Here is a 27,419-nt window from a genome sequence, read left to right as displayed (position 1 = left end):
GCAGAATAAAAAAGAACGGGAAGTTCAAACACTCCATCATTTCTTTTGGATTTGACCCGCGAGAGAGCGTGAGCTAGACTCGGGGACGCCTCTCCAGGTGAAGTATTGACCTTCTGACCAATAACAAAATAGGAGGGGCTTAATGGTTTAGTCTAATGAAAGTCAAATGAAAAGGAGCAGAAAGAGAAAGCAAACCTTCGCGAACATTTGCCCAATTGGATTGGGGAGCCCTGACCCAATCTAAGATACGCTGCTGGAACCTGCGGCGACCTGGACTTTTGGGCGGGGCAGATTCGAAGTGGATTTCGCGCTCTGAGAGCGTCGGACTCTTATTGGCCAGCGCCTTCCTCCCTTTGTGGGCGCTCCCGCGTAACCGGGTCTAGGGGTTGGGAGGAGCGGCCGAGTGACGCGGTGTCCTCCGCAGCCAATCAGGGTTGCGGAAGCGAGGTGGAGAAGGAAGCGGATCCGCGGTCGCGCAGCTAAACCGCATTGAGCTACCCGCTTCGTCTCCCTCCGCCGCTATCGGGACCTTAGCGGGAGCGGCTGGGACAGCGTCACTGGGTGGGCTGGGGCGGAAGTGTAGGCGGAGGGAGACAGCGGTGTCCGCGGAGCTTGGGGCTCTTGCGGTGAGGCCCTGGTGGACGAAAGGAAGGGGGTGGGGGAGGAGGAGGAGTCCGCGGCCCGGGCAGCGGCGGCGCCCGTGTTCTCCGTAGGGCCCCGCCTCGGAGCGGGCGGCTGTAGAGGAGGAGATTGAGGAGCAGGATGGCGGCCTCGGCCCTCTACGCCTGCACCAAGTGTACCCAGCGTTATCCCTTCGAGGAGCTCTCCCAGGGCCAGCAGCTCTGCAAGGTCCGTGGGCACCGGGCGGGCGGGGTTTCCTTTGCCTCATCCCGAGGGGCTGGGTGCCCGCTGCAGGACACCCGGCTCTTCGCTGGCGCCTCGGGGTTTGGGAGTCTGTGGAGTCTTACCTCCGCACCTTGGGACCCTTTTATCCGAGGGCTGGGCATCAGGTGGGAAAGACCCCTGAGGGGAGACAGCATCCTACCCTCTTCCAGGCAGTCCAGGAGGGAGCCGGGCCCCATTACCGTCCGAGGGTCTCGGGTGGGGCTGAGTGAAGCAGCCACCTGTCTTATGCCGCAGAAACCCTGGGGTGGAGATATTTTCATCTTGGTTTTCTGCCTGGTCTGTCCTCTCCTTCCACCAGGAGGCAGGGGACGGTTTTTGCACTTTCTTGCTAGGAACCTGAAGCCGCAAAGCTGATGGCATCCTTCTTCCCTGTCCAGGAAAGCGAAGCGACTGGTTTGGGAACAGAATGCTCTATGATTTGGAGCTCCTCCCATCCCATTAAAGCCAAGATGCTGTCTGTGAGCAACGGTGTAAAATAACAAGTAGTTTCACATTTAACCAACCCTTGAAATCATCCCTGACAGCTTTCTTAAATTATCTGTAATATATCCCACATAGCTAATGAAGACAAAGACAACTATGCCTTCCCTAAGGAATTATGTTGTGATTGGCCACTTACATGATAAGTCACCCAGTTTTTTTACTTTGGGGGCCAGGTTTTATTGATGTTTTAGACATTTGATTAGGTTGGGTAATAATTTTCTACCAGAAAAGTGAGATTCAGGACTTTGAGGTAGATGCTGACTAATGTATTTTCTTATTACAGGAATGTCGGATTGCACATCCCATTGTAAAATGTACTTACTGCAGATCAGAATTTCAACAAGAAAGGTTTGTATACTGAATAGTTTTTGATTGTTAAAAACAAATGTTGTCTAAGGAATACTTGGGGATTATAATCCCATATCTGTGTTACTCTGATATGGGATGCCTTAGTTTCTTAAGTTTTAAGTTATAAACCTTTTATGTATGGTGGGACAGAGAATGTTGACAAAAAATACCTGATTTTTACTTTACAACTAGAGTTCAGTTTATACATGAAAAAAAGAGGGGTAAATTTTAAAAAAGAGGGATAAATGGAAAATGTTCAGTCTTGATAACAAAAATGCAAATATAAAAATTGCTGTTAAAATCCAAAATGTTAATGGACTTGAGGAAAGGTTAGTAGTGTTACCAAATGCCTTCCAAGCATGCAATCAAGTCACTGATTCGCAGAAGAATAGCACAAACTTTTTTAACAGGCACTTTGAGAGCACATACAAGAAAGTAGCCTAACAGAACAACAGATTTCTTCATGAGTGGGTATCAAATTAAGGGAGAATGGCTGAGTAGAAAGTTAGGTAGGCACTGATAATTCTGTGCATTAATGGTGACGTGTGAAAATGGTAAAACTAGAGAGGAGAAATTAGGATTTTTTGTTTTGTTCCCTTTACAAAAAAATACCCAATAAAGAAGTATAACATTTGACTTAAGTTAATGGAAGAGAAGTAAATTTGGATAAAACAACCTTAAAAAAAATCTTTAAGTTTATCTTTTTTGAATAAAATGTGTGGACTAAATTAAAGTTTTAGGTACTACATTTAGCTCAACGCTGTGCTGATTACCCCAGAAAACTGCATAATGTGGTCATCTATATATATTTTCCTTTCAGCAAAACGAATACAATTTGTAAGAAGTGTGCTCAAAATGTGAAGCAATTTGGGACCGTAAGTATGTCTTAAGATTTTTTTTGTTACTGGTCAGTTAATGTTTGTCACAAAGACAAAAACTTTTAGAAATTATATAGTGTTATGTTCTTATGTATTCAAACATATCAAAATACTTCATGGGAGAAATTTTCTGTAGATAGTCTTATGTCAAGACTACATTTAAAAACAAACTGTGCATTTTTTTAAGTACTGTGTATAAAGTTATTCTTTAAACATTTAAATATAAAGGACTTCTTTTTGAGAATCTACTTAGCCATAAAATTTGCATAAACAAACTCTTTTTTTTCTCTTTAGAACTATTTTTATACAACAATATAGTTCAGGTACTTATTCACAACAATTATAACAATACACTAATAAAAATTGTCTTACGAGTGTACTATAGCAATTATTGGTATATTGGCAACATTATTGGTCAAAATGTTCACATTAAGACTACTAATCAAAATTGTCTTTTGAATATTCAAGTATATCAAGATATTTTTATTATAATTTATGTTGAACATGTTTGTCAATTTTTTAAGTTGAAGATTGACCTATAGTTTATTTTTATGTGTTCCTTTATATGACAAAAGGTTAATTTTTTTTTTTTTTTTTTTTTTTGCACAAATGACACAGTAACTAAACAGGATATTATTAGAAGTTCATTCCTCAAATTTGGATATATGAGATTTTTTTTTATGTCCCTATATTCTTTTATGTTAATTCTTTGAGGCTTTTTTTATGTGCAGCTTTTGTATGAAAATGTATCTTATCATTTAAACATTCTAATAGAGTAACAATGAGTTTCATGACTCTACAAATAAATATTAATTGAATGAATAGAAACATAAGCGTTATTAAATATGGCAGATGACATATTTGAGCGAAAACCAGTTTTTTACCTTTTAGTTTCCTTAATTTTATCCTAGAGTTCCATTTATATGTAAGGAACTTTATGCAGCAAACTTGAATGTTTTTTAATGTCTCAGTCAAAATGTATGTCTGCTTTTCAGCCAAAACCTTGTCAGTACTGTAACATAATTGCAGCATTTATTGGTACCAAGTGTCAGCGTTGCACAAATTCAGAAAAAAAGTATGGACCACCTCAGACCTGTGAACAGTGCAAACAACAATGTGCTTTTGATCGGAAGGAGGAAGGAAGAAGAAAGGTATGTTTTATTTATGTTATGGTACCTTCCTGAAATTAAATAATATACCAACCAACCTAGAATTTATAATTGATACAGGGATCAGATATGATTATTTTTTGGGTCCTGAAAGCAGATAGTTAGATGAAAGCTTAAGAATACTGAAAATAATGAATTTTTTCCTTGTTTGCATCGTATGTGAATTCATGTCAATCATTCAGGGTTACTTTTAAAATTTCAATCCAGGCACGGTGGCACACACTTGTAGTTCCAGCTACTCAAGATGCTGAGGCAGGAGGCTCACAGTTCAATACCAGCTTGGGTAACTTAGTGAGACCAGCATTTCAAAAATAATAAATAAATAATTCTGTGATGGCTATTCTCCACTATTTGCTTGCCCACCAATATGATTTCTGAGACAGATTTTTATTGAGTAAATCTTTTCACCTATTTACCGTTTTGCTGGTTACTTGAAATTGCTGGTGTGAAAAAAAAAATACCTGATGGCACATTAGCACATAAAATTCAAAGTTAGTCTACTGCCTTTTGATATGGGCTCATATTTGAAACCATTGTTTGTTTTTCTCTACCTACAGTGACTTAATAATTATGTGTATGCATGTGGCATTCTTCTGCTGATCAGCATTCACACAGGCCTCCTGTTGTCTATCAGTTTCAGTTGACTTGGAGGATGACTGTCTCTTTGAGGGGCTTCCCCAGGTCCCCCCACAGCAATGTATGTACCTTAGTTGTAAGACATGCCCCTCCAGCACTTTTTGTGTGAAAAACAGAAGACAGAAACTATTTTATAGGTTTTGTCTTAATTTTGGAAAGAATTCTCTCCCTCTCCATTGACTCACATAACAATTGATTCTCGTTATTTGCAGTAGTTAACATTCTTTGAAGTTGCCAGAAATACTGAATTGATGAAAACTGAATTCCTAAGGGAAATACAGGATTAGGTTCCTGTGTCTAATTATAACATGTTGGGCAATCTAACAGTACATAATATTATTTTGTATTTACCCTTTGAGATGCCTTATTGCATATATATATATGACTGATTAATTTAATTGAACTAATAACCAGTAGTGCTAATGGTGCCTGAATAAAGTTTATCTGAAACATGTATTTTTTCATAAGGTACATCACAGCCTTCTTGAGCATAGGAGCTCTGGCCAACACTTCATCATTACTCTTTGGGACTATTAAAACAAAATCACAAAAGAAAACACAAAAACTTGAAAAATACAGCATTAGTGAAAAGGACAGTTATTTATTGTATGAAATATAAAACAAGAAGGTAGAATGTTACCTTCTGCCTTAATTGGGAATGTGTATCTTCTGGTGGCACACTTTTCAGTGCTATGTACCTGCTGGGTGTGAATAGCCACAAATATGCTGCAAATAAATTTTATATTTTTGAGGGTTACAAATAAATTTCAGCAAAAAGGCAAATCTGCAAATATGAAATCTGAAAATGACGAGAATCAATTATATTATTTAAGCACTCCTATTTTTCTGTAAATTCACAATACTTTACTGTTGAGGAAATACTTTATCATTTTGATAATCACACAGTGACTTAAGAGGTCAGACTAGATTTCTTGGAAGTATGTCAGCAACTTATGCTTATTTTGTAGGAATAAGAAAAAAGGTAAAATGTCTCTTCACAATTAAAATGCCTCAGGACTAATGGAAGTCCATATATCATACTAACCAGTTTTATAATCTTCAAAACAAAAAGTTTTGAGAAAAGTCTAATTTGGCTTCCATTTTGCAAAGATCTGTGAATGTTTATATTCACAGAATTTTGCACATATACGTGAAATGTAACTAGAAGTTGAGCATTGTGTCTTATCTGGTTTCATTTACAGACAGATAAATACATTTAATTTAATACCAATATTTTCTTAAAAGGTTGATGGAAAGTTACTGTGCTGGCTGTGTACTTTATCATACAAGAGAGTTTTACAGAAGACAAAAGAACAAAGGAAGAGCCTGGGATCTTCTCATTCAAATTCTTCATCTTCATCTCTCACGGAGAAAGACCAGCATCATTCTAAACATCATCACCACCATCATCATCATCACCATCGTCATAGCAGTAGCCATCACAAGTAAGTACTTTGAAGTCAGGTTTTCTAGAGTCCTTTCCAGTGTTTTAATGCCATATTGATGTTTATTTGCCTTTGTTAACTATGTGCTGCTCTAATTTTCATTTTATATTGTAAGCTTCTTGAGTATCTCAAGCTGTGTTATGTACTATGCAGTGTGTAAAATTATACACATGGAAAATGTTTAGGTGTTTATCATAATTATAATGATAGGGCATTTAGGGAATAACATAAAATGATTATACATAGTCAAAATAGTAATACATCAGAGAGAATACTTCACTGATTTTAGTTATCAAGAGCCTCAGTTTTTTCAGAGGGTTAATCATTGGGATTTTACTTATAAAAATTTATATTTACACCAGTTGTCATTAATTAAAAGCAAATAAGCCAGTGACTAAAAAATACATCTAATTTTTTTGGAGAATACTTGGTAACATTACCACTTGTGACTTAGTAGAAGTTAGTAGAAGCATGTTTTGTATGTTTGGTGGAGGGGTGTGAGGAATTGAACCCAGTGCTAATGAGTGCTAAGCATGAGCTCTACCACTCCACTGAGTGCATTCCTGTTACCTGTAGATGCTTTTTTAAACTAGGAATTTAACCCAGATGTATTTTACTATTGAGCTACATATCCAGTCCTTTTTTTTATTATTTATTTTTATTTTTTTAGTAGTTGTAGGTGGACAGAATGCCTTTATGTTTATCTTTATGTATGTTTATCTTTATGTGACACTAGGAATTTAACCCAGATGTATTTTACTATTGAGCTACATGTCCAGTCCTTTTTTTTTTATTATTTATTTTTATTTTTTTAGTCGTTGTAGGTGGACAGAATGCCTTTATGTTTATCTTTATGTGACACTAAGAATGGAACCCAGTGCCTCACCTGTACTAGGCAAGTGCTCTTAGCTACAGCCCCAGCCTGCCTTTTTTAAATTTTATTTTAAGGCAGGATCTTGCTAAGTTGCTTAGGGCCTTGCCAAATTGCTGAGGCTGTTCTTGAACTTGTGATTCTCCTGCCTAAGCCTACGGAGCTACTGGGATTACAGGTGTGTGCCACCACACCTGGATTGTGGAAGCATTCTTAATCTTGGAGGTCACCAAAGTATGAGAACTAATATTTTAAACTAGTGGTGCTTTGCTGGTTTTTAAAACACAAAGTAGGAACCCTATTCAAATACAAATAGTACTTGATTTTTTTTTTTTTTTAAGATGTCGATGGACCTTTATTTTATTAATTTGTGGACTACTTGATTTTTTTAAAGTGACTTGGGGCAATGGGGAGTTATGTAGCAGTAATATTTTAACTCTGTGTACTATACTTCTAAAAAGTGATTTTATTTCTCATGGAAAAATGAATATTAAAATACAAATTGAATGCATAAACACAAATCAGGAACATGATGCACACCCATTTTCAGAAGACTTCATTGTTTTTTCCTAAATTTTACTATGACTTTAATTTCTGATAGTTATTTAAAATATAATATCATATATAGAAAACAGATACCCACCACATTTTGGAACACAGAATAGTTCTGCCTAATTAAGATTTGATTATGAACTGGAAAATTTTGAGGATTTATCAAGGCACTATGTTTACTAGTTTATTTCCTAGGCATGATATAGTAGATGGCAATTCTTTTTTTGTTTGTTTGCTTTGGTAGACAACAATTCTAATTTGGCACTTTTGAAGAAATTTTGTGGTCATTCTATCAGTTTCCCAAAGGGAAAATGTACTTAAAATTTCCTTGTTTTTGCTTCTTGATTTGAGAAAAAAATACAAGATAATTATATACTATAATGGCATCTGCCTACTTAATCTGAAGACTCTGCCAGAATGTCTATTTTCCCTGTCATTGTAGATAGATTTGTCTTAGCATGATTTGAAAGAAAGCAATCAGTATATTTGAAAGATCAAATGAGGTGGCAGTAACCTAATCTTTGGAAAGAATAACAGGTTTCTAGAATAAAGGGGAAAAGGAAAGTCTTCACTTTGCAATTTTCTTTTCTTTTGACTAAAGAAATACAAATATATAGTCAATAGTAAGTATCCACTGGCAATTGGTTTCAAGTCCTCAGTTCCCTTATTTAAAAAGGCACAGTTTTCAGAATCAAAAAAAAAAAAAAAAAAAAAAAAACTGTGCCTTTTGTATATGGGGTAAAAATGGGAGTTCATAACCCACTTGAATCAAATGTATGAAATATGATATGTCAAGAGCTATGTAATGTTTTGAACAACTAATAAAAAAGAAAATACGAATAAATAAAACCCAAATTCAAAAAAAGGCACAGTTTTTGCACATAACCTCCGTACATCTTCTCATGTACTTCAAATCATCTCTAAATTATTTAAAATACCATTGGAATGTAAATGTTACATAACGATTGCTGTACTGTATTGTTCAGAGAATAATGAGGAGAAAAAAATCTATATTCAGTACAGACAACAACAATCTAATGATGTTTTTCATCCACAGTTAGTTGAATCCTCAGATGTGGAACCTGAGGATATGGAGGGCCAACTTTACCATTTTATATTTGATGGTCAGGGACTGTTTCATGAACAGGCAGCTAGTTTTTAGGGATAAATTGAATAGATCAAAACAAATATGAGGAACATACATATTGTGATAGATGGTGATTGGTGTGCAGGGATGGTATGGTCATGGTCACAGCAGTTATGATGCTAAGTTAAGTTTGGATTCAGGAATGGTCACCCCTCAGAAAACTAAGATGGGGATTCCAAGTGTTTCTGATAAATAGTATTAATGTGGTTGTTCTCACTTCAATATCTAATTAGTGTTATTAATTGATGTATGATTATTTGGCTTCTTAATGCTTATTTTGTTAGTGAAATATGTAAAAGAATTTCTCAGTAGAATTGCCATTCATTGACACAAATCAGGTTGATAAGAGTTACAGCTATGATTTCCTCAACTTACTATTTACTTAAAAATGATTGTTAAGAACACAGTTTGTTTTTTACTTTGGCTTAAATATTTCCCATAGCTAAAACAAAAGTATATTTTATACATACATAAATTGGCTTAAATATTTCCCATAGCTAAAACAAAAGTATATTTTATACATACATATTTTATACATACATAAATAAATATTTCCCATAGCTAAAACAATGTATATTTTATACGTACATACATATTGTATATGCTAGCACTGTACTAAGTGTTTTTGTCCTTTTAAGAAATGCACTCCACCCATTTACAGATGGGGGAACTGAGATTGAGGAATTTTGAATAACTTGCCCAATGTTACATAGCTTACATGTTTTTAATCTCTTAAATTGTATAATATCTGGCTTGCAGGAGATGCTGTATACCTGTTAAATGAATAAAGACATTAGTAAAGGATTGACTAAAGTGCAAGTTCAGAAGAAAAAAAATGTGGGATTCATAATGAGTTATAAGTTAATTTATTAACATGGCAAAATGAAACTGACATCATCATTCTAAGTCAAAGGACAATCATTTTTTTACTGTGAATCTTTTATTGTTTTCAGTATGCCTTCTCTAGACTACTGACTAAAGAAAGATCTAAAGACTTTAGAGAGGATTCTTAGGAAAACTAGGAAAATAGCAAAGGAAATAAGATAGTTCTTCAACCAGCATGATGCATTATTCTGAGCAAATTGAGTTCCTTGAAAGAAAATGTCTCCATTTTGGATTATTAAAAAAGTCTTGACTTTAAAGATACAATTTTTTGTATGAAATACTAAGGGCAGCTGAAGTATAGTGATTCTTAGATTTTATAATTATAGAACCCTGTTATAGTTTTTATGTTTATATACCCCAACCCTTGGTATATTAAATGGAATTTTGGCACTCATGATGAAGAAGAAAGTTTAGTCTCTACCACTGAACATGTTTTTGAAAATTTAATGTGGCTGGGAGTCATTTGATTCGAATTTATTCCATTAAAATATAATATATAAAATATAAGGTTAGCTTGAAAATTTAATTAAATACACCTTTCTCTGAACAAAAGATTTATAATGTTTTTTTATGACATAATAATTTGATTCCATTGAGAAAGAATGCTATTAAATATGTGTTAAATAAGTGTTGTTATCAGATGTCATTTATGTATTTTTCAGAATCAGCAATCTCAGTCCAGAACAAGAGCAGGGACTGTGGAAACAGAGGTAAATACGTTAACATATTTTCCGAAATATTTGAAATGTATTCTTGTAAGTGTGATATTCCTTTAACTTTGTTACTTAGACTTTAAAAGTATCAGTGTGGTTTAGTAATATTTTAGGGGAAGAAGAATAACTTATCACTTGGTGCTACTATCCTTTTTATCTAATTATTCTTATTAATGTTTGGTTTCAGCCATAAATCCTCTGCAGCAATTCAGAATGAAACTCCAAAGAAAAAGCCCAAATTGGAATCTAAGCCATCTAATGGAGATAGGTAAAAATGAATTCCTTTAGTGCTGTAAAAATTTAACTCAATTGAACAGTTATGGTTGATTGCCAGTTATTACTAGATAAGAGAATAGAAAGAAACATGTGTCTTCTACACTGACTTCTTTGAGTCATCTAGAAGAATAAACATCAGTTAAAAAAGATTAATTTTGGCAATAAGAAAGTGGCACTAAACTTTTGTTGTTCTAGTTGGGAATGAATTTGGGTTTTGAAAACAAGAAAACATTGAATAAAGAACATTATCGTAATTGTTCTTCAAGGAAACACAAATCTTGATTGTGATATTTTAAAATTGACCTACTTAGAAAATGTTTTTAGATTTGAAATATTTTTAGTGTGACTTTGTTTTAGTTCATTAGCCAAAAGTTTGCTGATGTTACTGTACAAATTGGCTGCCTATTGCTTTACACTAGAAGTATTGACCCCCTAAAAGCTAATACTGAATTATATTTCTGCAGGTGTATGTAATGTGTGCCATTAGTAAGGTAATTTGCCAGTTGCATCCATTTCTGTCAGGTACATATTTTTTTGCATTAGCCTTAAGGATGTTTGTGGAATTGTCTAATTTATGCAATTTGAACACATGCTGATTTTTCTTCTACTTTATTTAACTGTGTTTTACCTTTTTTTTTTTTTTTTAGTAGCTCTATAAATCAGTCAGCAGATAGTGGGGGAACAGACAATTTTGTCCTTATAAGTCAACTGAAAGAAGAGGTGATGTCACTTAAGCGTCTCTTACAGCAAAGAGACCAGACCATTTTAGAAAAAGATAAAAAGGTAAGAGCATGGCTCACTGAAGCTGCTTAAGAATAATGTCCAGAGTTGGGATTGTAGCTTAGTGGCAGAGCGTTTGCCTAGCATGTGTAAGGTACTAGGTTCAACTCTCAGCACCTTATACAAATAAATAAAAATAAAGGTCCATCAATGACTAAAAAACTATTTTAAAAAAAGAATAATGTCTTGACTATCATTTGATAATTGGAAATTTTCCTAAATACTTTGGTAATGTTTGTCATTCATGATTCTTATAGATTACCAACTAACTAATGAAGATAAGTAAAAATGGTCTTTCAAAATTTTTGTGATTCTAAGAGTTAACTGAGAGCTAATTAGAGTAGTAATAATTCCAGTTTTCACTAAGCATTTAATTTTAAAATAGGTCTAATAACTTAATTTGAAAATGGGATGTGATTGGAATATTGTGTGAGTTCTTGTGGTTTAAGAAAGTAATCGAATATACTCTGATATATACTGATGATTTGTTTTTATCAGTCCAGATCAAATAACTGTTGGTTAAAAGTAATGGTATAAGAATTTCCTGTGTAGTACTCATTTGCATTAGGTATCTAAGATCATTTTGTAGGAAGCATACTTACTGATACTTAGTTTCTCTGTTAACTTAATAGGAATATCACATACATTGTCCTTTTAGGGAAAAGAGGAATGTTAATAGAATTATGGATTTAAGGTTTTCTTATGCCATGATATTAGGATTGGATAATAGTGGGCAAGAATGGAGCAGGAAATGGATTTTGAAGACATTTAGCCATACTCAGGGTTCAAACTCAGTTCTGTCACTTTGTGATCTTGAGCAGAATATTTCTTTTTCTTTAGACCTTGGTTTTCTCATTTAAAAAATAAACCATGACTGCTACTCTTATTGAATGGAAAAGTGATTAAATGAATATGCAAAGTGTGTACTATAGCTTCTGACTTAAGTGCTCATGGATGCCATTACCAATGTTTTATGATCTTTGAGGATAGAACCTACTCTTGTACTTGTTTTGTTATCCCAGAGAATGCAGTTTAGCCTATATTAAACAAATGTCTTATGCAGTAGGAGAACATTAAAAACATTCCATTTAAGAGTATAAAACATGTGGGTATGGTGGTGCACACATGTAATCCCCAAAACTTGGAAAGCTGAAGCAGGAGGATTGTAGGTTTGACAGCAACTTAGCAAGGCCCTAAGCAACTTAGTGAGATCCTGTCTCAAAAAGGACCGGAAATGCAGCTCAGGGTAAAAACACCCCTGGTTTGATTCCTGGTAACCCCCCCAAAACATAAGACATGATTATAAATACATACATGGATTATTTATCTCTGAGTCTCCACAGTAGCAGAACTGGAGCCTGAGCTGGCTTTTACTTCTGGCATTCAACAACTTTTTTTGTTACACTTTCTCACCTGTGATGGATATGTATATTTAGATACATTTGTACCTTTAAATTTAGTATAGGAAAATTAAAATTGACATGTTAGATAAAATTGGATAGTTATAGGTGGTTTTTAATAGTTCTTTTTGATAACATTTTTTAAAATTAATGCCTTTATGGAAATATTTTCTATGCACAAAATTTTAGAGAAACTTTATTATACAAAGCCAAGTATATCTACGTTAAACTTGAGAAAAGATGAATAAAACGCCAAACTTACTGCAAAATTGCAGAGATTCGAAAACCAAGTAGTTACACTTGTGGAATACTGACTTGTTTTCCCTCTCTGCCATTACTATTCTGTATTAGTTTAGTTGATTGAAGGTTTTTTGTTGTTGTTATTGTCAGTGTTCCTCATTAAAACAAAACAAAAAAAGTCGATTGAAATTAGCAGTGTTGTAAGAAACATAATTATAAATCTAGTAAGTTAGTAACTTTTCTTTTAAATCTAAGAAAAGTTATTTTTCTGAATTTGTTTCAGGTTTTTATTGACTTCTAGAGGTAGATATTAGGTCATGGGGGTACAAAGAAAAATAAGACACAGTCTTTATCTTACAGAAGTTTATACATTGGAGGAGACTACAATATAATGAATAGAATAATTATCTTAGTTGATCTGATGTGAACTGGCATTTCAGAACCAGAGTTCTATAATATGGAAAAATAGAAAATTTAGTTATTTGAATATGATAAAGCAAGGGATTTTATTTGGAAAGAGGAATGTCAGACATTGTGACAGTGTTTTTGCTATTGTATATCTTTTGGTTTACTGGATACTGGATAATGATAGGAAAAAAACAAATAAACTTAAATCTTGCATAGTGAAAAACACTTGAAAATAACCTAAAGCAGCTTCTGCATGTATGTAATCACTTACTTTTTAGTTAGATGAGATATTTTGTGTATGTTATTTATGTTTATTAAAAATTTGACATGTAGTCTTTGCTTTCTCAAGCCACTGTTTTTTCCTTATATTTGCTAATTTAGCTTAAATTTTTTGGTAACCATCTTTCCCTTCTCATTCTACATTAGTTGTATTTTTGTGCTTTGTTCTCCATTTTTATCTCAAGTGAAAATGTTACTGTGGTAGTATTGTGCACATAATCCTGGACATAAATTTACAAGTAATTACAGCTCTTGGTTTATAGGACTATTCCTCTTTATACTTATCCATTGTGAAACTTTTTTTCCTTTTACCACTGAAAGATTATTTTAATTCAAAACTAGTTTAAATGTTTACTTTTGCTTATACTAATGTGAATTACATTTTAATTGAAACGCTAATATATTAACATAATTTAGTATACCAGTAATGTAGCTGTGTCCATTGTATACCAGTAATGTAGCTCTGTCCGTTGAAGCCAAAAACAAAAATCTCAACTTAAGTTTAATAAAAGCAGACAGAATTCATCAGTTCACAGAACAAATTCTAACTAAATTATAAAACTCAGGAAAATGTTGTTAACATCTGTTTCACAAAAATGTTAGAAATATTTAAATGTTGTTTATATGGGCAGAGATATATATTTTGAGGTGACACATATATATATTATATATATATATATATATATTGTGTGTGTGTGTGTATATGTGTGTGTGTGTATGTGTGTGTATATATATCTTCTTTTTCTTTTATTCTTTCAGTTAACTGAACTAAAGGCAGACTTTCAGTACCAAGAGTCAAATTTGAGAACAAAGATGAACAGTATGGAAAAAGCTCACAAAGAAACTGTGGAACAACTTCAGGTAAATGACATTATTTATATAAAGTGTTGGGGGGGACTAAACTTTGATAATGGCATTCATTGACTTAGATTGGTATTAGTATCTATTTTATGCATATGTGATTTTGTAAGTTTTTAATCCCAATTCCTGTAAAAAGTTACTGTTTGAAATCATTCAAAAGGTGATTGATTCAGTTCATTAATCCTGAAAACTTTTATGTTAACTTTAAATGGAATTTTCAGAAGAGGATATAATTGGGGTATATTGATCATTGGGCTAAAAGCAAAAAATTAAATATTACTTTCATGAAACTAAGTTGAAAGTAAGGTTTTTAGTTGCAATCTTTCTTCCTATTTCCTTCTAGATAATAAAAAGGGAAGTAGACATAGAAAACCAGTTCTCAAGACCTTGAGTGAGGAAGTTTATGCTGTGGGCAGTGATGGAAGTCAAGAGAGTGCCCTTAATCTGTGTACTGTGGTTTGCAAAGTGCCAAACAGTGACTCCTCCTTAATCTCAGAGTATTCCAAAATACAGTAAGCAGGATTTGAATATAGAGAATAGCTGGTAAATCTGAGAATCATACTAGCAAAGCTGGTAGAACCTAATATCTGGCATTCAAGGATGGTGAGCATCTATCATGTGATAGAGATTGTTCCCTTAGTAAACAACAAAAAAAGTTCCCTTAGTTTACTCTCACTTATGTTTCATACATTTAGAAATGAAACCATACTAAGTTAACTATATGTTCTTCAATGTATATATTCTGATATTTGTAGAACTAATTTATGAGTAATAGAGTTTTAAGAAAGGTTAAGAAATTGTTAAGTCTTAAAAGCATAGATGAGGCCAGCACACAGATTTCAGATTTGACAGAAGAGTTTATCTTTGAAAGGCAGGTATTAATACTGCCCCAGTTTTTGCTTTTGTTTTTGTTTTGTTTTAATATTGTAACATTAAGAGATACTTGCTATTTCTGTCTTGGGTTCTAGTACTTGTCAAACATGGAGTAGAATTTAGGTACCTGTTGAAATTCTAGGTACAGCTTGCTTGGTCTTAAACCTGACTTTACTATTCAAAATTTTTAAATAGGAACCTCATGAACCTGGAACATCGTAGGCATTCAAATGATTTGTTGAACGAGTAGTGATTTATGGAAATGTCCTTCTGTCTTGAGGAATTACCCACATCTTATATTGAACTTCTTGTGCATGAATTATTGTTTTTCACCCATCATCAAGTATTTTGAGTTTTGATATTCACATTTATTATTAATGCTGAATGATTACATGAAGTATAATCTTCAACCTGATAATTTCTGATTTAATGAAATGTAACCAAAGCTCTGAAGTAAATCCAGAATGAAATAACAGTATAACTGTGAGCAATAGTTACATGTGGTTTAACTTGGTACTTACCACTGTTAAAAAGATCATTCAAATAAATAAATAAATAAATCATAGTTGTAAGCACAAGAAAACCCTCTTTGCTTTTAGCCTGATTGTTATCTTAAACCTACCAGATGTTTGGTAGCTGAATTTTCATATGATGTTGGAGTAATTAATATTTACATAGAATTAGGATGGTTTCAGCATGATTTTACATGCATTGTTTTCTTTGCTTCTTAAAATGAGTTAAGTGTTGTGCTCATTTTTTAGATGAAACTGTGTTCACATAATTAATGATATAGAAACTTGCATTTTCTGCCTCAGGTTTACATGTCCTTTTACCTATTCTTCATGGGCTCCCACTACCCAAGTTACTCAGGTTTTCTATTTCATCCTCATCTTCCCTGTACCTTTTGAGTTATTGCTAGAGACGTTCTGTCAGAGCTAAGTGCCATCTTTTTACCCCACTCCCTTTAGCAACCAGTGTACTAGTAGGATTCTCTACTGAGGTGAGTAAACACAGTTAATTATTTTCTTATCTTTTTGTGATAAGGAATTGAATTTTGTAATGTATAATTTATCTTGCTCTAATAGCTCACAAAAAATTTTAACGATCAAACCTAGGAATAAGCCTGAGTGTAACTCCCAAAAGTGTGGAAAATAGCTCTTAAATACCAAGAACACCAAATAAAATCTGTGTTAATTTAGTAGATGAGTGGCTAAAAGGGAAAAGGAACCATTTGAATGCCTACTATGTACTGGTTGTTTTATTAGGAACTGTTTGATATGTTTGATTAGTTCTTTCAACTGATTTCAAAGTGGGTAGTTAAGTTTCTTTATTACAAATGAAAAGTTATACTCCAGGTTACATAATAGGTAAGTGACAGAGCTAGAATTTAAAGTGGGATCTGTGTAATTCTTAATTTCAATTTTGTTTCCTTTAGGCTAACATTTAATTTGCTTAAGAGTTTCTATTTCGTAGAGTGCATAATAAAGAAAAGTTTTTAGGATAAAACATTTAAAAGTATAAAGATTTATTTTTAATATACTCTAATTATAGAGTAAGACAAATTTGAGCCTGTGTCCATTTAACAGATACACTGTTTATCCTAAAGAGTTTTACTTACATAGTTTATCAACAATCATACTTATTAGTAATGTGGTTTGGGGACTTAAATATATAAATTGCAGATTGAAAATTGGCAGCTAAATCATTAACAGAAAAAAATGATTCCAAGATCTAACTTTTAATTTTTTTGTATTCTGTAATTAGAATATAAATATTATAAGCTCTTTTTAAATTTCTCAGCATGTTTGAGAAAAGAATTTGGAGATTCATTTTTTAACCATTTGGTATATTAGTACAAATTTTTTATATACATGTAACTTGCAGATCTGGGGAGATCTCTGTAGGCATAGCCCCTTTGTTACTTTGTATTTCAAAATTTCTGTTTAATTTTTCCTGTTTTTAGCCAGTAGATCCATTATGGTCATGAATTAAATAATGTGTAGCTAACAATTAGTGAAAATTTTTAAACTACCATGTTGACCATAACTGTTCCGCTGAATAATAAATTGAATAAATGTGCATTGCTACTTGATTTCCTCCAACTTCCAACTCCCACGCATTCTTGCTTGATTTGTCCTTTTGTTTTTAGGCTGTTTCATTTTATTTTTTTTAGTAGGTCCTTTCTTTCTTTTTTTTTAAAGAGAGAGAAAGAATTTTTAATATTTATTTTTTAGTTTTCGGCAGACACAACATCTTTGTTGTATGTGGTGCTGAGAATCGAACCAGGGCCGCACGCATGCCAGGCGAGCGTGCTACCACTTGAGCCACATCCCCAGCCCCCAGGCTGTTTCATTTTAAAGGGAAAATAAAACTCCTTTTTGATTTTGATGAATTTCTAGATTTGAAGTTAATATTGATTTTGAATGAAAAGTAATTCCACTTTAGTTATTTAATAACTATTGAATATGAAAACCTTACTCATCATGTAGCCAAACATGAAAGATGATTTGGTTGCACATATAAGAGACCACTGAAAATATTTGCATTTTGGAGGCCATACGTGTTACTTAGGAAGAGTTTGTAGACGTCCAGGGGAATAGAAGTACATAGCCTAAGAATCTACATTAAGATGGCATACAGGAAAGGTAGGATATTATTTGGCCATACAGAAGCTAAAATTAAAGTAGAAAATGAAGCACTAACATTAAAGAAGTCTGTCTAAATAGAAGAATTTAAAACTTGTGAATTAAAGTAGTTTTCAAACAGAAGGATATCTTTAAAACTTTTGTTATTTTTAGGACAGTGCTCAAATTTCAAACCATTTTTATCATTCTTTATACTTTGGATCAAAAACTTGGCAAATGCTTGATCATTAATATATTTGTATGTACTAGAGATTTTTATCAAAGTTTCCAGAGTCAAGAAACTGCATAGAGTGGCAAAGGCAGTCAAAATATGAAAATACTCATTGAAGGTAGCTACTTAGACAGTCCTCCACACTAAACCCTAGTGACTGTTGTAGCACATTGGATTGAGGAGCAATGTCTTTGTCAATGATGGTTGGGACATTATATAGTGCAGTGTTAAGTTCAGTTCAGGTTGTTGGCAAAGAAATTTTGAATCTTGGCAAAAAAAAAAAAAAATAGCCTTTATTGAAAGTAAAAGCACTAATGATAGAAGTTACTTAGATCCTACAAAGCCAGTACCAGATGACTATATGACAATTAAAGAAACAAAAATAAGATCAGGAAGAGTGGTTCTAATGGGTATGTAAAACAAGAAGATCTTTGGTGAAGTGATAAAGGGGATAATTTTTATTAAAAAATTGCTTAGGCTTGTTCTACAAGAAGGTAAAAATCAAATGAAAGACTTTATACAGCTTGCTCATGTCATGTTTTAAAATAAAGGACCAAATTGTTTCTCCTACTTAAAACTTGAACCTTTTAAGCAGACTCACTTTGTTGCCTTTTTTGTGACCAAGTTTATCTTTGGACATAAATTATATTAATACTGACGTTTACCAAAAAAGGATCCATTAAACCAATATCTAGAATTTTTCTTCTACCTGTTTAATCTTAAAAGGAAGAATCTAAACACACCAACTCTTTCATTTGATCTGTTACTATTTTAATCTTTTGTTATAGAAATGAAAAAACAGTATTCTGCAGCGTGACTTTATAATATTTCATACTTTTTAAATCTTGAATTTTTGTCTCTCACAGGCCAAAAACAGAGAACTACTCAAACAGGTTGCAGCATTGTCAAAGGGTAAAAAGTTTGACAAAAGTGGAAGCATACTAACATCTCCTTGAAAAGGTTGTTTATTTAGTGTTTCTGCTTATAGTGTAAATTCGGGGAAAAAAATTCTGTGAAGCCCTTAAATTCTGTGTTGTAGAAAATATTTTTGCACACCAAATAATTTGGCGTGTTTCCTATTCACTTTTTGTAATTGATATACAGCATTTTTTAAGTTGTAAACATTCAAATAAAAACTTCAACTGGTTTGAAGTACCTTTCTAATTATTTGATATCCAGGAAATTCTTGCCAGCAATAGTATTAAACAGTTGTAAAGGAGTGCATGAGTAGTGCTCTTTATGAAATGAAACATGCAATAATAGAGGTAGGTATGGTTTTAAGAAGTCAGAGCAGCAGGGTTTTTTGGGTTTTTGTTTAACACTATGCTAATTTCAGAAAAAAAATTAGTTTTCAATTTAGAAATACAAAAACTTTTAAACAGGAAAATGGTGAACACTGGTTTTTTTGGAATTGTATTTTTACTTTGCATCAACATGAATTTAGGAGAGAATCATGGTGCTTTTATTAAATGAACTTCAGAGTATATGTAAATATGTTTTTAAAAGTTACATCATTAACATTAGTTAGTAACCTAGCATTTTCATTACTGGTATAGGAATTAACATTTATTGTACAGTATCCAAGGTAAAATGTGTTTTTGTTTTGTAAAAACTACTGTAGATTTTTACTTACAAGTGCCTTTTTGCCACCTAATGTTTTTATTTATAGGAATGCTGATATTTTGTACATACAATTTGTTTTAAAATCATGTTCAATAAGTGTTTGTATATAAATACATATGTATAGAAGCCTATTTCAAAAGAAATAAAAGTTGCTAATAACATTTGAGGTTGCATTAAAGAACTAACTGATAATGCATAGAGACTTTAGGTGATTTGTGGTTGGTTTTCTATGTGATAAGGGAAGCTGTTGGTCATTGAATTCATTTAATTATATTGAAGTACTTCCCTAAAGATTTAATTTTAAATCATTTCTGATAGAGTGTTTTTATTTTTTATGGTATGTGGCTTTATGTTCATATTTTGTGAATTACATGTTTTACTTTATATACATATTTTATATATAAAATTTCTTTAAAGTTTGTTTCTGCAGCGGTCCATATATCTGCTTTCCCCATAACTTGTGGTTATCTAAGTTAATATTTATGTGCACAATACTTATTCTGTAAACTTAATGCAAATCTGGAAAATTAAATAACTTTTTATAATCTAATCTGTGCTTACCTTTGAATAAATTGAGTCTACTATAATGTTCAGGCACTATTTATAAGTAAATTGTCTCAAAGTCTTCAAAATTGCCTATAAAAAAAAAGGTTAAGATAGTGTGGGGTATGTTACATGAAGTTATTGACTAATATTCAGATCTAGTTTTTTTCAGTCTATAGTGGAAATTGATCTACTTAATATCAGTTCAGACTTTTAGTTCAATATTAAAACCCTCAGGCATTATAAAATATACACTGTATAGAGGAAAAGAGTTATTTCCCTTAGGAATTTTTTGGTAAAGATAAATTTCCAGTAAATTTTAAATTGATCTATTTTGAAGGTTTTGTTTTTAAATGTTGATTATGAATTTCATATCAAATTGGCTTTATAAAGGATATGAGTATAGCAATTCTTTTTAACATCATTCTTGTTTCAGTGGACTATTCTATAGTTGCTCATTAATCTTTGTCCAATTTGGAAACACATAATCTAAGGTAATTTTCAAGAAATAGTAAATGATTGAATCAGCCATATTTGGAAAAATTAAGCTGGTTTTTAAAAATGAGACCTTCATGCAGTACTCTTCTTAAATTTAGTACTCTCAACCGTGGTAGATACTGCCTTAACATGGATTTCAGTATTTCAATATTTGCTGAGTTCATAGATGATCATTCTTTAAAAATTTTAATGTTTTATATTTTGGTTTCATAGCCATTTGTCAATCCACAGTGATTATGATTCTACCGTAAACTGTGTGATGGTTTTTATACCTTCCTGAAAATGCTTCACAAGAAAATTGCCCATCTCCCATTAGCTAAAGTTAAAATAGAAAATCAGTTTAAATGATTAAGCTTTATACATTTCAAGGCTAAAACCATTTAGGGGCTTCACAGTATTTCCTAATTAAATACTCTCTCTTTATTCCATTACCTTATTTTTTATAATTTAAATTTTTTACAATTGTATAAATTAGTAATTGAGTCCCAGTCCTGATCTGTAGTGTATTGACATAATGAGCTGATATTCTTTAAATGTGGGCCTGTAAGGGGATACTATGGTGTGCCGTATTGTGTTTCTAGCCTGTTTTCCACAATTAATTAGCATTTACCAGTTAGGGTCATTTTGGCTCAAGTAATTTGTGTATTAATAGCCTGTGAATATTGCAGTCCTTTTTAGATTGTATTGGTCTAAATAAACATTCGGCAGTGAACCTGGTAAGCTGTTCACATGTATAGACTATTGAAATACTGTACTTGTACACATCTGACTGTTGACATTTTGTACTTTTTTCTAAATCCAATATTTCACAATAAAAACTTGGCAAAAGTTTGTATGTATTAATTTTCTATTTCTGTTGTAACATTACCACACATTTTGTGGCTTAAAACAACAAAGTTAATTCTCTTACAGTTCTAGAGACCATAAATCTAAAACTTGTCTCAGTAGGTTAAAAGCAAGGTGTTGGAAGGACTGGTTCCTTCTAGAGGTTCTAAGGGAGAATGTGTTCTCTTGCTTTTTTCAGCTTCCCTTGCTATCTGTGAGCTGTTGACCCCTCTTCTGTCTTCAAAGCCAGAAGTATGAAATTCCAAATTTGTCTGCCTTCATCATCATATAGCTTTCCCTCTCTTGGACATCATTGGGTCCACCTAGATGAACAGGATAATCTCCCCATCTCAGTTCTTTAATATAGTCATATATGCATAGTCCCTTGTTCTATAAGGTACCATATTCACAGATTCCAAGGATATTCAGCATGGACTTCTTCAAGGGCTATTACTGACCCAGCTATAAATAATATGCCCCCCACCAGCCACTTTTTCCCAATATAAGATCCCAGAACAACAGATATGTGAGGAATGGCTCAGGCTAAGCATTAGAAGTTAGAAGTCTTTTTTCCTATTGATTCAGTCTACTTTAGTATAAGCTATTTGGTGGGGAGGATTTTTTTTTAAATTTTTTATTCTTTTTTGATATACATGACAGTAGAATATACTTTGACATATACATACATGGAATATAACTTCCTGTTTTTGTGGTTGTACATGATACGGAGTTTCACTGGTAGTATATTCATATATGAACATAAGAAAGTTATGTCTGACTCATTCTGCCTTTCCTAATCCCATCCCTGCCTTCCCTTCATTCCCCTTAGTCTAATCCAATGAACTTTTTTTCTTCCCTCCACTCCCTTATTGTGTGTTAGCATCTGCATATCAGAGAGATCATTCAGCCTTTGGTTTTTGGGGATTGGCTTATTTCACTTATCATGATAATCTCCAGTTCCATACATTTATTGGCATTTGCCAGTAATATTACATTGTGTAAATATACCACATTTTCTTTATCCATTCATCTGTTGAAGGGTACCTGTGTTGGTTCCATAGTTTAGCAATTGTGAATTGAGCTGCTATATTGATGTGGCAGTGGCACTATAGTTTGCTGATTTTAAGTCTTGAGTATATGGGTTGAGGAGTGGGATAGCTGAGTCAAATGGTGGTTCCATTCCAAGTTTTGAGTCTCCATACAGCTTTCCAGTGGTTACACCAGTTTGCAGTCCTACCAGCAATGTATGAGTGTACCTTTTCCCCCCAACATCCTCATCAACATTTATTGTTACCTGTATTCTTGATAATTGCCATTCTGACTGGAGTGAGATGAAATCTCAGTGTGGTTTTAATTTGCATTTCTCCAATTGCTAGAGATGTTGAACATTTTTTCATGTACTTGTTGGCCAATTGTATTTGAGCTATTATTTCAAACAATAGAGAAAGCTAAATATAGCATGTGTTTAAGCTTTGGAAAATACATACCATGTCAGGAGGATAAAAAATTGAAGACATGATAAGTAACTTATAGACCAATTGGGAAGATAATTATAAATGAAAAATATATAACTTAGGTATTATACAGTATAGCAAAAGCTGGTAGCTTTTAGAAAGGGAATTCCAAGAATCATGGGATTGATTTTAATTGATTTCTGAAACTTTAATATGTATGAGTTACCTAGAAGGCTTGTTAATCATATGTTGCTGGGGTTCATCAGTTTCTGATTTGGTAGGTCTGGTATGGGGTCCAAGAATTTGCATTTGTAAGTTGTCAATGCTGATGCTTTGGAAATAGGTTCTACTGTTGAACCAGTGATGTAAGAAAAAACACGTGGTGGTAGAAATTTGGTTTAAGGAATAATGGATGGAAGACATTATTGGAAGAATTGTGGCATGAACTTGGAAAAGTTATTTGAAGCCCTATTTAAAATGCAGTTTGGGCACAGAGACCACTACATTTTTTAAACAGAAGTTATGTATATGACCAGATCATTTTATACTTTTAAAGAAAACTAGAAATCATTTTCTTCAACTCTCTGATGTTATAACCCCACCCAAAGCAGGAAACTATAAATGGCTTATATATTGACTTTTAATAACATCCTGTTTTCCAAATAAATTCAAGATTATTTGACTTAAGTGTCTTGTATGCAGCAAGTTTTCTGCATATATGATAATCATTTTTAAGGAGGTATATATAGTCATCTTGTCTGATATACGTAAGAATTTGAGAATAATCTGAAAAGGCAATTGGATATGACAAGCTTATAAGCAGAGTAAAAATCTCACTTCTCAATAATGCATTGACATATAAGGTGCAGCATTTTTTTAAAATTGACAAGCTGGTAAGTTACAACAACAACAACAACAAAAGCCCAGTATTTCTCTGATGCTTAATACTGGTATGATAGACTATGGAATATGGTGTTTGTCTCCACTTCTCAAGAAAACTAAAATCTGAGAAATACAATTAGGTTTAGAGACTGGAGTCTTGCATTCTAAACAAAAAGCAATATAACCCTACAGAAAACTGAATCAAAGAAATGAATAGACAGTTCATAGGAAAAGAGCAAATAGTTCTTAAGCATATCAAAAGATGCTGAGCCTCATTGATAATAACATAATTAAAAGAAAGTAGAGTTACTTGATGCAAAATCCAAATTTGACAGCATTGTTGACAAGGTTGTGGGGAAACTGAACCTTGTATACATTGCAGGTGGTCATAGAAGAAAGATCCCTGTGAAGGTAGATATTGTTAATAACTGGCAGAATTATAGATCCATTTATACTCTGACCTGGCAATCCAATTTATAGGAATCTATCCCAAAAATACACTTAGGAAAAAAAGACATGCTCAAAGCTATTGCAAAATTATTTGTAATAGCAAAAATCAGAAAACAATCAAAATCAGAGAATTGGTTAAAAACTATGAGAGAGCCACACAATGGATACTATGTGGTGGTAAGAACAAGTTAGCTACTACTACGTAATACATTCTTAGTTAGGAAGAGGAAATACAGAAGTGTATTAAGCATGTTACTGTTTTCTTAAGAAGAGTTAGGACACACACATACATGCCAAAGTATTTTTTATGAATTGAAGGATTAATCATTTTTTGAAAAAATGGTTACTAATAAGTTTGGGAAGAAATGAATAGATTGGAGGAGGGGAGAAACTGGGTTTCTCTGAATATATTTACTATATTTGTTGATTTGATTTTGGAGTCATTTACAAATTTTACAATATTTTAAAATGAAATAAACTTAAAATGGAGCAAATGTACATAAATGTGTATCCAGTTGTTTTAAGTGATATAAACTTCAATAATTTGTACCTCCCTAGTTGGATATATCCTAATGGGGAAAAATGAAAAAAAAAATCTGTTGGCTGAAATCTTATTGTTGGTGGCAATGTCAGTATTATTCTAAGATAGTGTAGGATAAAATATTGTGGGATAAATAAAGTGAATAATTATGTGATGTTCTAATTCCATTTGTTACATCATTCTGGCGTTTTTGACTAGAAGAAAAGGAGAGACACAAGTAAAATCTGTGTGGTCTTATTTTTAGTTAGAATTGTGAGTATAAACTGAAGCTGTTTTATCTGAGAAAAAAATAGACATTCAGCACGAAATGTATGAAGAAGAACCTATAACCTCTTGTCAGACCAAATAGCAAGAAAAGTACAAGGATTATTTTGTATGCTTTCAAAAGGATAGATGAGCCAATTTAAATGTAGTATAATGTGAACAATAATATAGAAAATAACAAGTTGGGTGAGGTGTGCACACCTGTAATTCCACAGAGGTTCTGGAGGCTGAGGCAGGAGTATTTCGAATTCAAAGCCAGCCTCAGCAACTTACTTGAGACCTGTCTCTAAATAAAAATACAAAAAAAGGGGGGGGGCTAGGGATGTGACTCAGTGATTGAGTGACCCTGGGTTCAATTCCCAGTATCAAAAATTAATAAATAAATAAATAACAGCAGTGAGTTGAAATGTTGAATGAATTTATGTACGTGAATTCAGAATGATACTAAAGAGACAAACCACACAAAAACAAAGCTCTAGTCAGTCACCAATGGTGGATGGCTTGTGATTAATTATTTTGAAAATGGGTAAATAAATGTAAAATAATATTTTCTGACTTTGCAGTAAAAACTGTGTTGCTGGGTAGGTAAATTAGATGAAAACTTATTTCTCTTTAAAAATAAATTCCATTTAATACATGAAAAAGGAACGATGGAATTACAATCTCACCGTTTTGCAACTTCTAAAAGAGATAACCATTGGTCATCAAGAGCTGCTAAAAGAACAGAAAAAAGCCCATTCTTATGCCACTTGCCAAAGAGACACACCTTAATCTGATGAAGCATCTACCAATTGATAGCAAATAGGATTGAAGGTCATGTTGACTGACAACAAAATAATGCAATTGGCACAACTGTTTTCTTAGTAAGTTTTGTGAGGGTGGGAGCAATAAAGGTAGAACCTATAGAATAAGAGGGACTTAGGAAATAGGAACCAATCACAATGTGTGGACCTGATTTAGACCCTAAATCAATTTAAAAACTTAAAAAGGGGGGGGAGGGGAAGAAATGCAAATTCACACATTATTTAACAATTTAAAAATTACTGTTAACTTTTTGGGTATGATAATGGTATTGTTAACTATGTTTTTTGTTTTTAGGGGGGAGGTGGCATTGGGGGATTGATTTTGAACTCAACCCCTGTGCCACATTCCCAGCCCTATTTTGTATTTTATTTAGAGACAGGGTCTCACTGAGTTGCTAAGCACTTCCCTTTTATTGCTGAGGCTGGCTTTGAACTCGAAATCCTCCTGCCTCAGTTTCCCAAGCCTCTGGGATTACAGGCTTGTGCCACTGCGCCCCACTGTTTTTGTTTTTGTTGTTTGCCTTTTGGTACCAAGGATTGAATCCAGGGGCACTTAACCACTGAGCCACATCCACAGCCCTTTTTGGTTTTTATTTTGAAAAGGGTCTTGCTAAGTTGCTTAGGGCCTCACTAAATTGTTAAGGCTAGCCTGGAATTTGTGATCCTCCTGTCAGCCTTTCAGGTCACTGGGATTACAGGCGTGCGCCACCATACCCAGCTTTTCTTAGAGTCTTTCTAGTGACACTAAAATATTTACCACAAAATGGCATGATTTTGGCATTTGCTTCAAATTAAAAGTGGGGGAAGATGGATGGGGAATATAAATGAAGCAGGATTGGCTGTGAGTTGTTCATTTTAGCTGAGTGATGTATACAGTACAGGGTGGTTCACTTTGCTGTTCAAATTTTCTGTAAGTTTGAGTTTTTTATAATAAATTACAAAATTAGACTCATCTTAAATAATACATGCTTACTGATAACAGAAGAAAAAAGAACAGTACTAAAAAAATAAGAAAGAAAAGACAGAGCCAAAGAAAGAGTATCCACAATTCTGCCTGGCCACATCTATGTATTTATTTTTTGTGTTTTCTTCCAGCCCTACTTATGAGTAATGTCTATAATTATGCCATGATGCAATTTTGATTCCTGTTTACATTCTTCTTTTCTGTCTCTTTCCATAACAAAAGGAATTAAGACATTAAAATATAACAACATGGGGGCTGAGGGTGTTGCTCAGGGTAGAACACTTGCTTAACTTGCAGGAGGCCCTGGGTTAAATCCCCAGCACTGAACATAACAACAAGAACTTTGTCCTTTCATGGACAAGGCTCATATTCACAAGTGATCACATGAAAGAGGCAGTTACTAAGATAAAGTCATTTCATGTAAAAGCTGTGTAAAAATACATGACTTCCAGAATATCACATTGTCTTATCACATTCCTGCTGTGTCTTTTTTTTTTTTTTGTTGATTCCTTCCCATATTCCTTACATTGAAGGGTAGGACTTATTCAAGACTCCATTCACTTCCT

At 33.3% G+C, this 27,419-nt stretch overlaps 1 protein-coding gene across 2 annotated transcripts; it reads left to right on the top strand.

The window, feature by feature from the left end:
* Positions 1-467: 467 nt before the first annotated feature.
* On the top strand, positions 468-21,487 carry Fam76b (family with sequence similarity 76 member B). Of its 2 annotated transcripts, none has more exons than XM_026402741.2 (10): positions 468-849; positions 1,673-1,737; positions 2,558-2,612; positions 3,611-3,766; positions 5,666-5,865; positions 9,983-10,030; positions 10,221-10,301; positions 10,960-11,092; positions 14,176-14,277; positions 18,873-21,487. In XM_026402741.2, the coding sequence occupies exons 1-10, from the start codon at positions 763-765 to the stop codon at positions 18,960-18,962; spliced, it is 1,017 nt and encodes a 338-aa protein (XP_026258526.1). In that variant the 5' UTR covers positions 468-762; the 3' UTR covers positions 18,963-21,487. The 2 variants fall into 2 exon arrangements, with proteins under 2 accessions (XP_026258526.1, XP_026258525.1); XM_026402740.2 differs by having other exon boundaries at positions 10,957-11,092.
* Positions 21,488-27,419: the final 5,932 nt, after the last annotated feature.

This window comes from Urocitellus parryii, chromosome 4 (assembly GCF_045843805.1).
Source record: "Urocitellus parryii isolate mUroPar1 chromosome 4, mUroPar1.hap1, whole genome shotgun sequence".
Taxonomy (NCBI): domain Eukaryota; kingdom Metazoa; phylum Chordata; class Mammalia; order Rodentia; family Sciuridae; genus Urocitellus; species Urocitellus parryii.
This window is presented reverse-complemented; position numbering and strand designations above follow the sequence as displayed.

Excerpts from the sequence above, each read along its gene's own strand:
- Fam76b (XM_026402740.2), top strand. The coding sequence starts at position 763 with ATGGCGGCCTCGGCCCTCTACGCCTGCACCAAGTGTACCCAGCGTTAT. Across the intron at positions 1,738-2,557 it reads TCAGAATTTCAACAAGAAAG|CAAAACGAATACAATTTGTA; the intron begins GTTTGTATACTG and ends TTTTCCTTTCAG. Across the intron at positions 2,613-3,610 it reads ATGTGAAGCAATTTGGGACC|CCAAAACCTTGTCAGTACTG; the intron begins GTAAGTATGTCT and ends TCTGCTTTTCAG.